At 39.6% G+C, this 15684-nt stretch overlaps 1 protein-coding gene across 1 annotated transcript in view; it reads left to right on the forward strand.

The window, feature by feature from the left end:
• Window positions 1–2051: 2051 nt before the first annotated feature.
• LOC103384589 (adenylate cyclase type 6-like) overlaps window positions 2052–15684 on the forward strand; it is a 36683-nt gene continuing 23050 nt past the window's right edge. Inside the window, exons 1-3 of the mRNA XM_008318152.3 lie at window positions 2052–2311; window positions 5547–5742; window positions 5835–6729. Of these exons, the coding sequence (XP_008316374.1) occupies window positions 5836–6729 (894 nt within the window). The 5' untranslated portion in view covers window positions 2052–2311; window positions 5547–5742; window position 5835. The remainder of the gene's footprint in view (window positions 2312–5546; window positions 5743–5834; window positions 6730–15684) is intronic.

A 15684-nucleotide genomic window follows, 5' to 3' on the forward strand; every position in this document is an offset into this window, starting at 1 on the left:
CTTTTCACTGATCCAAGCACTTCTGTTCTAATCACATCCTGTAAATGTCTCCCCCTTGCATGGACCAATCGACCGCTGCAGTCAGGTCACTCAATGCTAACAGGACAAAGGCAAAGTCACTTACCTATGCACGTGCAGAGCAGTCAGAAATATGAGAAACATTTGAGGTGAAATGCTCTTCAAAAGGAAAGTGTTTCAGAAGTTGACCTACAGTAATGGGGGCTTTCAACCCCGCTGCTAAAATTTGATTAGCAAGAATTAGGAGAAACATAGTATGTTTTATGTGTGGCATGGTATGTGTTGTAGGACTGTTGTAGAAAGTTTAAAAATATATATCTCGGTATAGATAAACTATCCACATTTAACACAAATCAAGCAAAAAAATTGTTAGGAATTAGCCAAAAATAATAAGATAATAAAAAATATAAAAGCCTCAAAAGATAAAGACAAGTCTAATAGTTAAAAAAGTAAAGTCTGCAAGTCTCTGAGGTACTTGTTATGGCGTATGGCGTAAACAACAACATGAATCTCTACCCCGGGCCAATCATTATATGACCAAATTGGTTTTACTGCTCTGTTCTCCTTAATGCTGACAACTGATGACGCCCTCTGCTGGATTATAGTTTGTTTTGTTTTTTTCCTTCAGTGAAGTAATTGTTTGGCATTACATTTTAGGCTTTATGAAATGTTCACACCGCATCTCTATCTTTACATAGACTAACATTATTTACTAACTTGAACTGTACGTACATTTAAAAAAAATCTAGTTAATTTCAGCTTTTGTTAGTGAAGAGAGACACAATGGTAATACTGTACACTGTACTCCTATTTTATAAAATAGAAATTAAATATTAAATAATTATTACATCATAGACACATTTGATTGTTCTACTAATGTTCTCTGCGTCGCAGTGTTGAGAGTACCTGACAGGATGTAGGTGTATAGTTTATTCAACAGTAGAAAAGTCAACAGACGCTGTGTTCTTGGTCAACAGAAGTGTTTACCCGATAAAGTGATATACTGTTCTGTTTACTGTGCAACTCACTACAATGAGTGACAACTTACAGACTATAGACATATAATACGCTATAATAATGATCTCCACTAGGTGGTGGTAGACGTCTGATTCATTTTGCCGTTGTAACATTTCCTTCACTGAAATAATCGTAGCTTTTTAATTATTAAAAGGTGTTGAATAGTCACGTGTGATCTATATATCAGGAGGATTTTGTAAAACAAACTTAAAGGGATTTACCAACACTGTTGGTTATTGTTTAGTTATGGATTTTCGAGTTAATGCTTTCTTGTAAATGTTGGCTAACATTAGCTACTTCTGGATTAACCTTCTGCTATACTTGACCATGTTTGCAATATTGTTGATATTTTTCAGCTATAGTTTTGATTTTTTTTTAATGTTTAGTCTTTAGCTGAAATTGTGATAACGTTGATACAGTTTAGCTATTTATCAGCCAGTTTTAGATAACGTAGGCTATATTTTGGGCTAACCTAAAAAATTGCATACATTACTAACCTACTAACTAAGTTTTTTTTAACATAGCAACTTTTAGGCGTCTTTGAGTAATATTTTGTTTAACCTTAACTTACCTGTTTTGCATAGAAAAGTATATTTAAATTGACTGATAACTCTTTCGCAAAGTTTAGCACTTTGTGTTTAGCATTGTTGTCCGACCTAACCCTGTTCAACACCCAAACCTTTTTATATACTTATTGTGAAACTTTAAAAATGTAACTCGTGGGACCTTTTAATTCTGTGGCTTCTGTCCCAACCTTCTTAGAAGTGTTGGAGGCGTTGCCGAATACATTTGTTTTGAGTGAAAACATTACAAATATGCAGGAAAACTAACGAAGTACAGATTTTTCTCTTTATTCTATTTTCGAGAAAACACACACACACGCGCAGGCAGGCAGTGCAGAGGCACTCAGACCACCTCTAGGGGGACTCCTGAGTCCAGAATGGGAATGCAGCTTCAGAAGTGTGTGCGTGTGTATATGCGTATGTTTGTGTGTCTGTGTGTGTGTGAGAGAGAGAGCAAGAGAGAGAGGGAGAGAGAGAGTCATGCACTGTATCTCTGACAGAGAGAGGACAAGACTGTCCGGCCAATTTCGCTGTGTTTTCCTCGCCCGCCTTCCTCTCTGACCCAAACCGCTGCATCAACACACACGGACCCCGCATGTGAAGCGTGTGACGGCGACTACGTGAAAGCCTGGGAACAGGAGAGGGGAGGGGGGGAGTGCTGGAGCTCCACTGCAGTGTTACACTTACTCCAGTCCACAGAAGAACATCCAATGGTGAGTACTCTGCGCTTTCCCGCGGCTGTGCTGGTCAGACCGCTGTGCACGGCGCTGCAGCTGGTTTCCACTCAAATGCAGCCCATTGTTTTTTGGGGTGAACATAATTCCAGCAGCTGACTCGTAGGCTCCGGTGTCGCGCTGTGCTGATGGTTTTGCGGCGGTGTGTGTTGTGTGAGAGGAGTCTTTAACTGTCCTGTAGGACTGTCAGGACACTGAGCGATGCTCCCTCGCCAAATTCATTTAGACTTTTGTCATCCACTGTTGTGTAAACATGACACGGAGCAGCAACAGTGAGCAGCCCCACACTTTGCTTCCAGGGCCACGGCATTGTTACTACCACGTAGTGCGTCTGCTCGTCCACTGACATGTTTAGGGTCTAAACATAATGACGTAGACGTTCATATGGAGGCAGACAGGCCCGGAGTGTGTGTGTGTGTGTGTGTGGAGTGTCTCTCTGTGTGTCACCGTCGTCTGTTCATCTCTAACACACACCTGACAAGGAGCTAAAGTCACCTTAAAGGAATGTTTTACTCCTGGTGAGTTGGTAAAGGAGACGAGCACTGTTTGCTGTATGTGTGTATACTCTGTGTTTGTTTGTCTTTAGAGGACCACTTCTGGCATTGTTGTGTTTTTGGACAAGTCGTGATAACGAGGACAAGAAGCAGGACACTTAAATTCGAAGTTATTAGTTATAGTTATTTTACGGGTGTGATTTGTGGTTAGGTCGTGTTAAATGTTGTGAATTAACTTAACTGTGGTTGGGGTCAAGGGAAGGGTTCTGGTTAGTGTGTACAAATGAATGGGAGTGAACACAGGGACTAGAGAAGAATGTGTGTTTGTCAGACTTTCGCCTGTCTCTCTGTTGACTGTGGTTACGCAGGCTTTATTTATGTTATGTAATAGGCATTAGCCTAATGAATGTATCCCAGCTGGTTAACCTTAATGTGTAACTGCAGTGACTGATTATTATGGTTTTATATAGAATCCAAGCACAGACAACAAAAAGCAAACGACAGTCACCGACGAGCCTAACAGGCAACTAGCCAATCAAAGGCCATCAGTACAGTATGAACTCAGTTGCTGCACATGCACAGAAACAATGAGAATTTGTTGAACATTTAAATAATTGAAACGTTTCTGATTCTGGTTTGAGTTTACATAGTTGTTGAGTTCTGCTTAAATGTATCTGAAATAAATAAGTAACTTCAGAAGTAGATTCCACAAGACATTTATTAATTAGATTGTATATGACGATGTCTTTAATTTCTTGTACTTAAAATTTTTCATTTTCAAGGAGCAAAAAAGAATAGGACATATTACTTTTAAAATGAAATAAAATGCACAACTTTAATAACAATTACTACTTACCAATTTGGTTACTGTTTTTACTGTGCATCACTTATTTCACATTAAAAAATTGAAATAAAAAATATGTGGAATCAAAGCTAATAGATACTTGAAAATCTTAAACAGATCCTTAAAATTGTTTGATTTAATTTCAATAAAATTCCCCCCATTTTTTAGATTCCTTTGGTTCTAACTAAACATTAAACAGGATCTCTTGGGGTTTTTTTTCACTATAAAATTATATTATATTTTTAAATGTCATCACCAGTGACCTTCCAATACAAAAAAAAAACCAAGGTCAGGAATGCTTCAATGCTATTAAGTTATTAGATATAAAAAGAAAAAAGAAAAAAAAACCTAATTTGAGAGCCATCTACTCAGTCGTAGCTTAAAACAGAACATCTGCATCTGTTTGCACATGAGAACATGGCTATTGCACCAGAAGTAAAACGTTTGAATGAATGTCATAATTACAATTTCAGTGTCAGTTGGACTGAAACATTACCCGAAATCTTTCTGCTGCAGTTGTTCCTAAATGTACTGTATTTTATTAATTCTGTGGGAGATGGATGCATGTACAGATTGTATTACATAATAGCCTGACCTCTGTAAATGTATCGGAGGTAAATGAATGACTCAGGTTATTCCTACAGGAAGTAGGAAGCTCAAGGTGAAGTGGACACATGCCGTTGGCTGTGACTTAACAGATTATGGGCTTGAACTGAATCAGCATCTGGTGTTGTCATTTAATTCAAATGTAGCTTCTCACACAATATGTCCAACCTGTTATGCGTTTGATGAAGTTTTTTTTCTTCAGTCAGGCAGTTTGTCGAACAACTCCTATCAATGTGGCTTATTATAAACATATGCAGTTGATGTGCACAGTGTTTGTCTCGGTTGACTGTGGCTGGCAGAGATTTGTTTATTAAGTTTAGAGGTTAGCAGTGTCCTTGACATGTGCTGCCAGAAGCCAGCTATGAGTCATCAAAGCTAATGGGGGAAGCATGGACAATTTAATCTGGACTGGAGAGCTCTTGATCTCTGATGGTGCCCACTCAGAAGGCCTTTGTTGTCAAATTGAGCACACCCACCCCTGCCCACTCAAGATGTTAGGTGCAGATTGCAGTGATGGAGCATTGCACAGCACCAGCAGGATTTATTTATCTGCACTGAAATGATAAATGTCTGAAAGTCTAACAATCTGTGAAGAGTTTGGTGAAACGTGCCAACGTTCAAACAAAATTGTCCATTTCCCACAGCACCATAAGGAAATGATTGGTGAGGATTTCTTTTAATCCGTTGTTTCCCAAACTTAACAGCAAACAACTTCCATAGAAATGCTGTCAGCGAAGGGTGGAGACAGACTTTTATGATGTGTACTTATTAGCAAACAAAACATGATTCATTTGATGAAGCCCATTTCCAGAATGATAATGAAACACTTTAGGCATGCAGTAAAAACTACGTGTGTACTGTAATTATTTAAACAAAAGCTAGTTTACTAGACGAACGCACAACTGATGATTTTAATACATTTGCATTGAGTGCGGCAAGTTCGCGTACGACAAGGAAAGACTAAAAGGTCAAACCATGAACATTCTTAGAGTTTTTTGTAACTGGTTAACTGGTTAAAATTTCAAAATTTAGAGGGATATTTTTCAAAGTTATATTTTGCGAGCATTCATGGCTCATTGCGTTGTGCTAAACATCATAAAAAGGTATAAAAAGTTTCAAACAATGACCTTGCTCCCATGATGGACACAGTCTGGAGTAATTGATTACATGAAATTCTAAAATATTATCGAATTGAGATTTTATACATGTTCTACGTGGCCTGAGGCATTGTTAGTTCAACAACATTGTGTTTGCTGTTTGTGTTTTCCAGGAATACAAGTGGGCTTTGGAGGCACTAGGTGGTGTATGGGGCTGAAACACTGATTGGTTCTATAAACCACTTAGCCAAACACAGAGTCAACTCAGATGCCCCTGGCCAGCTTGAGCTGATGCTGTTTGCCCGCTGTGAAAAACCAGGGGCCTGGCCAAAGAAAGCAGTGTTGCCACAAACAATAAAGTCCACACAGGTGAGCAGTCTTGCTGGTGGCCGGCTCTCCATATTTCACTGATTCTATGTTTTAACATATTTTTTTATCTGTTTGAATAATCGTGTGTGAAGGATGTCGTGGGCCAGGAGCCTCTTTGTGGACAGAGTGGACGATCGAAAAACAGCATGGGGAGAGCGGAATGGCAAGAAGAGGAAGGAAAGCTCATCGCTGTGCAATCCACGATACATGAGTTGCCTAAGAGACCCTGAGGACCTGGACTCCCCCAGTGCAGGTCCTCAACATTACCATTGCAGCGCAGGCACCAGTGGGGGCAACTTTGGTCTGCGCTGCGGCTGGCAAGAGGACCACTATGGTAAAAGGATGGGTGGAGGTGGGGACCTGGGTCTCAAGGCCGTGGACCTCGGTTTTGAAGACGGCGAGCTGAAAGGCAGAAAAGTGGAGGAGTCGGGGGAATCGGCAGAAAGCAATTGCAATACCATGACGGCCGCAGACTGCTGGAGGAGAGTCATGTGGGTTTTCCAGTCAAAGAAGTTCCAGTCAGCCAAGCTGGAGCGCCTCTACCAGCGCTACTTTTTTAGACTCAACCAGAGCTCTCTGACCATGCTGATGGGCGTGCTGGTTGTGGTCTGTGGGGTCATGCTGGTTTTCCACTGCATCCACACGACCCCGGATGTGGCCTACGTCTCAGTACTGTGTGTAGCCATGGCCCTTTTCCTGGCCATGATGGTGGTGTGCAATCGTAACGGTTTTCATCAGGACTACATGTGGATTGTGAGCTACCTGGTGATCGGGGTGCTGATCGTTGTGCAGGTGTTGGGAGTGCTGATGGTGTTCCCCCGCAGTGCCTCGGAGGGCATCTGGTGGACAGTCTTCTTCATCTACATTATCTACACACTGCTGCCGGTCAGAATGAGAGCAGCCGTCCTCAGTGGGGCTGTGCTATCCACGATACACATCGTCACCGCCTGGCAGCTCAACCAGGAAGACAAGTTCATTTTGAAACAGGTGAGTACACGGTACAAGAATGAATACCTTTCATAAAAGGGACAGAGTCTGTGACCAAGTGTCTGTTAAAGTTGTGCCAAGTGCTTTCAAAAAGTTTTCAAGTTTTTGGTTGCGATTGTGACAAAAATTTAATCAACTGGTACAATAACAACTTTTCGTCGACAGTCAAAGGACGTAGCTTTACATGTGGGTGTAACAGTGAAGACATCGCCTTTAACTCTGACAAATGAAGTCGATTTTAAGCAAATATTACCACAGGAATTTTCTGGGAAGTTCTAATAACAGCACTTTTTATAATCTGCTTCATCACACTGATGCAGAAAATCCAATATTTCCACAAAGCATTCCTGTTCACCGATGTGCAACACTGCCCTCAATGGCCAAACGTATCAAAGGAATGAAAGTGGCGCCCCTGTAATTCACTTGTTGATAACCTTTTAAAGGGCATGGTGGAACGCTTTAAGGCTTTTTGTTAGTAGAAATATACACATAAATATATTAACAGTAAAACAAACCTTTAAAATATCAGCCCTTTCTAAAATGTTCTTGTTTAACCAATGAAATAAGGTCAAGGATTTCTTTAACCACTAACCAAATAGTTTTTTTTATTTTTAATGTTTTACTTCAACAAGTTTTTGGGGACATTGATAAGTGTATTGGTAGGATTGGAGGGAAAAGCCTAAAGTGATTTTTCATTTTAACAAAGTACTAACAAAGTAAAGTGATTTTTCATTTTAACAAAGTACTGCCATTTAAATAATATTTAGCGGAGGTTTTACTGATGTTAATTTAATACATTTACAATAAATTTATTTATTTAAAAGTCATATCGTATCATTTTTATAACAGCTCATTTTATATCTTTAGAACAGGCTGGTTGTGGGACCTGTCAGTTTTATTACTACTACTTTTTATTACTGATACAGTATGTTTTACATATTTGTTTTGGTGTTTTCTAGTCCTAAGTTGAGTAAGTGCAGACTTTATGGGGTCTGGTAGTTGCAGTTCACTTTATTATCAAATATATATAGACAATAAGTCATTGTTTGGTTACAGCCATGCTACCATGGTCACTGTGTCCATACAGAGTGGCATAACAAACCTTGTGTTGAAGCTACGCTCAGTATGGCAATACAAATATTTTTAAAAGCGTCAACCTTTCTTCACCGCAAACTACAAAAACGAAAGCAGTTGCAGACTAAAGAATAAAGCGGTTCAAAAATCCCAGACTGCCGTTAGCCGGAGCCTGCTATTATCACCGTACAATTGAGCACAATGTTGTTACTGTATTCAGCAGTGAAAACGCCCTACTTTCTATCCCCATTAAAATAGGGCAAACATTGTACAGACTCCTTCCTCACTCTTCCATGTCAAAGGTGTTGTACTAAAAGTAGACAGTGCCGTTGATCTCAGCTCAGCCGTTCAAACGAGGTTTTTAATGAGCCTATGTTTTGTGCTGTAGGGCAGCTATTGGCAACTCTTGTGGGGTTTGTAGAAGGTCATCTGGGTTGAATGAGCCCATTTAGCTACATTGTGGAGGAATATCATCCTAATGTCGCATGGTGCCATTCATGCCACTGTTCTCTAAAACAAGGAGGCTATTGTAAAATGAAGCAGGGTGGGGTCCCATACTCAGATTGTGCAATGAATTTTATGGAAAACAGGATGATTTCTTTTTTGCACTGTGAAAAAGATCTGGTTTACGTTGTACAACACTGGTAATGATATTTTAAACACATTCAGAGGCGAATAAATGCCCGTCCAGACTGAGAGACTGAGAAATAAATCAACGTTAAAGCAGAAAAACACTGGTGACAGGAAGGCTGTCCATAATGAGAATTTCACAAATGTGGATTATCATCTGCAGAAACTCCTTCAGCCAAAATTATTTCTTGTTTTTTTTCTACCCTGTAAAAGTACAGAGCAGAGAAACACAGAGGAGAATCTGACCTGAGGAGGAGCTGGTATCTGAGAACATTTTGACATTTCATAGCAACAGCAGCACACTCCTGACTTTTTTTCAGTTGAGCTACTTCAGTTTCAGGGTCGTTGCATTGTGTTTGCAGCCTCATAATGACATTGATGTGATTAAGTATCCCATTTATATAGAACACAGATAATATTACAAGCAACCTCTGCGATTTTTACACATACGACACTTGTATAACCCCACAACGAATATATAGAACAGTACGACACTTGTATAACCCCACAACGAACATAACATATACATATAGAACATAATGCATTTATTTTTTTATATGTATGGAATTAACAATTACCGATTTTCTTTTACCGTTTTCTTCCATTCTAGTTGGTGCGTCATCGAGAAATTGCTGTCAAATATTAAATAAATACCTCAACGTTTTCATAGAACATTACAGAGACCTGGGTTTTTTTGACAAACCTATTTTTGATCAGTGATTAGGCAGCGAATACAGACTCAGGAAGCAAACTCATAAGGCCTGGGAACGTCTCTGCAGAAACATGTTATTGCTTTTCTTTTGCAAACAGTGCTGAGGAGCCAGTCAGGTGTAATCAATATTATCATCACTGTACTTATCCAGTAATGCCCGTGTCCCACAGTAGACAGGTGACTTAAGCCACACTGAACTGTAGTCCCTTCACCACAGACCTGCTCAGTGACACTGCACCCTGTATAGCATTGTTGCCCAAAGACTGGGTCGCGACCCTCAGGTGGGTCGCAAGAGGTTTTTTTTTTGGGTTGTCCAGGAGTTTACGAATAATGTGTATTGACTTGGGACACGAAGGTTTGTGACTTTTTGACTATCCCAAAATCTCATTTTCCAACAATGATTTTTTCATTAAACTCTTGGTCCTAATTAGCACTTTGACACAGACAGGCAACGACAGGGATCCCATTTACGCTTTTTAATCCCTGGAAAGCAGGTGTCATCAGCGGGGGTGTCACTTCATGTACAGTCATCTTGGCCTCCCTACTAATTTGGTGAAAAGTTGATGTGTCTGCTCATGATGTGTTGGTTCTTTGGGGAAAAACATTTTTCTTTTTAATTATTTTTGTTTTGTTTTCAGGAGTCAATTAGTGTTTGGTGTCAGTGTGACAGTTGGTTAAAATAATTGGTTGTAGAGTCGAGTCAAACTCTCATCTTTAGTCCTTCGCACCCACTGTGATCGTAATCCCCTTCACTAGTGTCACATGACTTGACTTGAGGTTTCTCCTTTTTTGGACTTCCTCAGTGTCCAGCTTCCTCTGTGTCCCACAGTTGTTTTCCTGAGTTTAAGTTTTCCATTACAGAGGTGTTCATGCAGAAGTGGAGCAGAGATGATGAGAATGATGAGGGTGAGGAAAAAGGGCCCTTTGTAAGAGGCAAAAAAAGGGGAGGGTACGGTGGTGACATAAGGACGACAATCTGGATGGAGAGTGTGAAGTAAGGCTGGGCTCCAGCAGCCTGCTGCAGAGGAGCTGCCAATATCCACGCTCTCTTTCTTTTTCTTTCATTTTCTTTTCTCTCTGGGTCATGATTTGACTTTGTCAGAATCTCTCAGATGGCGTGGCCTTTTATTTCACACAGGTCTGTGGTTGAACTCACAGGGATTGTTTCCTTAGATCTCCATCTTTGGCGCTGTGCTTTGAGGGGTTTTCTTAGACAACTGCGAAAGACGATGAAGGTGTAACTGTTTACTGGAAGTGACACGGTTTCTGTTGACTTAAAATGTCTCTTTGATTCTGCACAGTCGAGGCTCATCTGGATCACTTTCATCCTCACAGGTGGCACCTGCAGGAGACTTAAGAAAGATTTTATAAAATAAAAAATCTAATTCAAGTGTTGTTTTAGCCAGTGGGAACATTTCAACTCGTAAATTGTTTTTTTTTAACCATACTTTTTCCTACTTATCATTTTTTCTGTTGAACATAAAATGGCACTGAGTGTAAATACAAGAGTTCATAGTTGTTATAAAGTGTCAGGTTGACCTTCTGATGACCTGTCTAGTTTGTTCCTCTGCCTCTGACCCAATCTCAACTCCATTTGCACCAAACTCCCAGCAAACCCTTCTCTCATCAAACAGCACCGCACCTCCTTTCCCGCTTTTACTCTTCTCACATTCACTCAATACATTTAAATGGAAACATGTTGTTTTGTTGTATTTTTAATGTTATAGTGCCTTGTTAATTCTAATTAATTTCACCTTTTAAGAAATGAACTCCAAACCCAAAGCACATGTTTTCTGGGGTTTGAAGCAGCTCGTTATGTAATGTCCTCATTTTTGCTGTGAGCAGTTCAAAGAACTTCAAGTTTCATCAGCGGAGGGTTCAAGGCTTTGGTCCTAGAAACACCAGGATGAATTAATGATTACTTTGTTGTCAGTTTTGCTCGCAGTGATTGAAAATGTCTGTGGCAGGTTATGTAATAGTTCAAGCTCTTTTATAGTCAAGTTCTGACACGGAAAATCCTCTGGACTGGATCAATCCGCCAAATTGTTTTTGATAATGTTGTTGTTTCTCTTTATGCTCATAGTTTTACTTAATGTCAGTTCAGAAGCTTCTAGACTCACCACAAATAGCCAGCAAGTATTCCTACGTGTACTTGTACAAATACTTCTCAGACAAATAATTTTGTTCCATGAACAAAACTGCTTGACATCATGTTTTACTTAAACTTCGACTTGTGCCTTGTGTAGTAGACTGGTAGTATTGTAGTGTAGTAGTACTAGTTGTGTAGTAGAATCTTTTTGTGCTTGTTACATTGTAAAATTTTAGAGCTAAAGTTTTTATGCTCTAAATGACTTATTTCTTACTCAGAATCTGTGGTAGTCAATTCAAACATTTTAAGCTCCCACGGACCACACAAAATGACCGGCTGGGCCACATTCGGCCTGTGGGCCTTGAGTTTGACACGTGATCTACACTTGAAGGCTTGAAGTCAGATACTATCACAAGCCAGACACACACACATGCACTCCATGCAAGTTCCGCAGCACACTCATTAGGGATGTCTCGGTCAGAGACCACCTGTCCCTCGTGTTTTATTTCTACGAGGAAAACCTAAGTCATCCACGTGATTAGAATCTGGCTCCATGCCGACCTGCGTGGCTTCTATATACCATGCAGCATGTATTTCTATAGCTCAGGTATGAGCAGCTGTGTCCCTTATGTCAATATGAATTAAAGCAGATCACGTTACTTACTCTGCCATTGTGTTGTTCTAAGAATTACTGTCTAGACATTGTGGTGGATACCATATGTACAGTACATACATTAACGGGGTACTATACAGGATTGTTGCGTATATGGCAGGATATATTTGTCTCAGTGCGTTCTTACATTGAGTACTCTGAAGAGGAGCCTTTGACAGGCGGTCAAGGTGCATCTGCTCTGTGCTGTTGCTATAATGTGCTGATCCAGCATGAGAAGAAAAACCTGTTCCACTTGCAGATTGTTATGGGTCAACGGACTAAGAACCAGTGGAAACAAACTGATCCCTCTGCCTAACACTGGTGAAAAAAGATAGTGATCAATGAAATGTCACCACCATGACGAAAGCTTGCATAATGCATTTAGGCCAGAAAGCCAGTGTTAGGGTTGGAAAAACATGAAAGAAACCAAAACAGGCCACAGTGATTATCACGCTGTTGTTTGTGATTCTTTCCAAAAACTGTGTTGGTGATACTCGCACGACCACAAGGTGGCTTCTTATAACACACTTGTAGAGGTTTATATACTGCAAATATTGTATGTACTTACAGTATATACTTACTTTATGGTACATGTTGTGATGGACAGATGTCTCTTTAGATATTTGTCCTAATGTAATGTTTATGCGTACAGAGGATTAAAAAACATAAACATACACAGCCCTTATATAACACCAGATTAAACGACTCAATGGATTTTTTTTCCAGATTAAACATTGTTTGTTTTAAAATTCATATAGTTACGATTTTTTTAATTTCCGTCATCAAAATTTTTTTTTCTTTGTAATTTGCGTAGACATGCCAAAGAACCCTTAAACTTAATACGATTATTATTTTTAATAATTTATTAACAAGTTAATGGCATGTCAAGATTTAAAGTAAAGCTGTGGGAGGTTTTTATAAGCATGTCCTCTTCTCTCAGTAATGATGAGAAGAAACCCATTGTCTGCTGTTGTAACACATTAAGCTGGTTGTTGTGCTTCACATGGTGAGGATATCCTGCACGCTGGACTGACACACTGCCAATCTGACTTCCTCTGCAGCATAGCACGATTTGAACAAACTTTAATTTGAACAAAAGTTAAACATCAACTCACAAAAACAGAAACAAGTATAAATATATATATTTTTCATATGTATGTTTACATATTTGAAATGTATTTAATACACTTTGAGACACTTTGTTTCCATTTTAACCGCAGGCTACCCAGAGCTGGTTAAACCCTTCCGTGGGCTCAGTAGGAAAGCATGAATGGGAGAGAGTGTGATGTCGTTTGATCTGTGTGAAAGTCCAAGCTGAACTTAGCTGCTATCAAACACTGAGAACCCATCGTCAGGTACAGCTGGTGCCAAACAATGCGCTGGCTCGTACAATAGCTCTCCCCTTCACTTCCAGCTCCATCCTCTCTGAGAAAGCGTGAGAGCTTGTGACTCATCCACTTATTGTATTACAACTAGAGGTGATGATACAAACTCAGATAGCTTTCACCACTATGGTTGGGAGTAATTAGAACTGGGGATAGGTGAAATGTTGCCCTTAAAATACATGCAATGATAAGGAAATAATAGCCTAGCTAATAATAGCTCTTGTTAGTTGCGGATAAACAAGTGCAGGCTTCTAATAAAGGCTCGTGGATTACCAACAACTCAGTCCTCCGTGAAAGTAAACACAGGGATTTAGGGATATAAAAGTCGTGGCAAGCCGGCATGAGATGTACATTAGGAGTGCATTAGGGGGCGTAACATGTTGATCTGTGCGGCATGCAAGAGCCCTGGCTGTTGAATGTAGTTTTACACTGTCATGCTGGGGGTCATGCATGTCTTTCCTACTGCTAGGAAAGGGAAGTAAAGTGTGTTTGTGTCAAAGGTCACAGTCATCTGAGACAAGTGTTTCTCACTAACAATTACATACTTGAAAGTGTGATAACGTGTTTTGGGATGGGCTAATAATGTGCTGCTGTGACTTTAACCTTTGACCTTTTAAGTGCATAAACACAGGATTTCTATATGCACACAGTTAACCTGGCAGCTGATTTTCAGCATTGTCACTGCCTGTGTCTATCCAGCCTGTTTTTTTTTAACGCCTTCATTGGCCTCTGGGAATTGTGAGGTCACTTGTGCAGTGAAGTATTGGATTAGGAAAAAGACTAACAACAGTGGCAGTGTTTAGGTGGAGGCTGTTTTGTAAAAAATAATCCACGTGTTTCTTCTAATGTTACAACTTCATAAGTTAAAAACAGATACAAAAACCACACAGCTTTTGATCATTTGAATACAGCACTACATTTTGGAATGTTGGAAAAAAAGCTCCTTCTAAGAGTGTTTGAATTTTAGGTTGTTCATAGCTGTTTCCACCTGATCCTCTCCCATAAACATTTTTCAAATCTTAATATGAACTTCTGAAACTTGGATCTGTAATTAGCACAAAATATATTCTTATTGTTGTTGCATTTCTAGAAAATACAGTTTGTTTGTTTTCTATTTGCTTTCTTTTGGACTAAAGAAAAGTATATATACAAATTTGAAATCTCAAAGAAATCTCTCCCGACATCTGCCGGATTCAAATGCGTCCGTTCTCTTGTATGATTTTATCAGTTCTTTTGTGCAGCCCCTAGCATTAGCTGCTATGTTTGAATGACAAGACTCATAGTGTGTGTCTCACAGTCCTATTCACATGTTCACTGAATGACGTGAAACAAACAACAGAGCCCCCTGTCCTATAATGTAATTTGACACCCCCAGGGTCAATCCACAGGAAGTGACACACTGTTGTGGCTTTACAGTCTTCTCCTGTTGCCTTGTGAGGAAAATGAAAAAGAAAAGTTGCACGCTTAATATCTTAAATTATCCTCATTCCTCACTCTGTTCTGTTTTTAACCAGGGAATTATTTTCTTGTTGTGAACAATGTGTCATGTGCGTCCTTTATGTTATGCTCTGAAAGCAGCTGCACTCTGACTTTAGAATGACAGGAGTCATTGTTCCCAGCCACAGCAGCGGGTCATGTAATATAGGCTTCTGTACAGATCAGCTTGTAGGTTAAAATCATCAGATGAAACTCAATTCTACTGCCTTTATTCATAGGAAATGCGAGCGAGGGATCAGGCTTTACAAACATGCCCAGCGTTGCATTTCCTTTCCATTTATGGGTGAAGAGGTGAACGTTACATTGGTGCAGTGAAGTTGAGTCAAAACTTTTGAGTCAAAGCAGTCAACAAACTCCTCTCAGGTTCCTTCTGTTTAATCTATAACCAGTCGTTCTTGTCCCAGTATTGATCTGTATGCTTTATAGTCAAAGTCAACACTGATGGCGGGACAAGGAAGGACAGTCACTAAACTGTGTGCTGACTGCTGTTTAGATAAGCGCACAGTGAAACTAAACTGATGTCTTTCTTTCTTTTTTTTTTTTTTTTAATAGTGAACATCTGGTCGACTCACTCCAATCACATCTTAATTAATGTACAAAACAAAACCAGAGGACATTTGTTGCTTCCTAATTATATAATAAAACAAATGTTTGCAGTTTGTCATTCCTTTAAACGTAAGCTAAAAAAAGCTTCCAGTTCTTGAACACAGACTATTTTTTTTTTTTAATCAGGGCATGAGCAGTGTAAATGTAAAAGCCCATATAAATTACATTCTGGGAGTTTCCTCTATATTATCTTCTGTTTCCTCCCTGCTCCTTCTTTGTTGGTTCATTTCTATACATTTGATTCTTTCTCCGTTTAAGTTCTTGTCCTCACTGTTGTGTCTTATTTACTCCTCTTAGCCTCAGGGCATAA

Source organism: Cynoglossus semilaevis, chromosome 10, assembly GCF_000523025.1.
Source record: "Cynoglossus semilaevis isolate Cse_v1.0 chromosome 10, Cse_v1.0, whole genome shotgun sequence".
NCBI lineage: Eukaryota > Metazoa > Chordata > Actinopteri > Pleuronectiformes > Cynoglossidae > Cynoglossus > Cynoglossus semilaevis.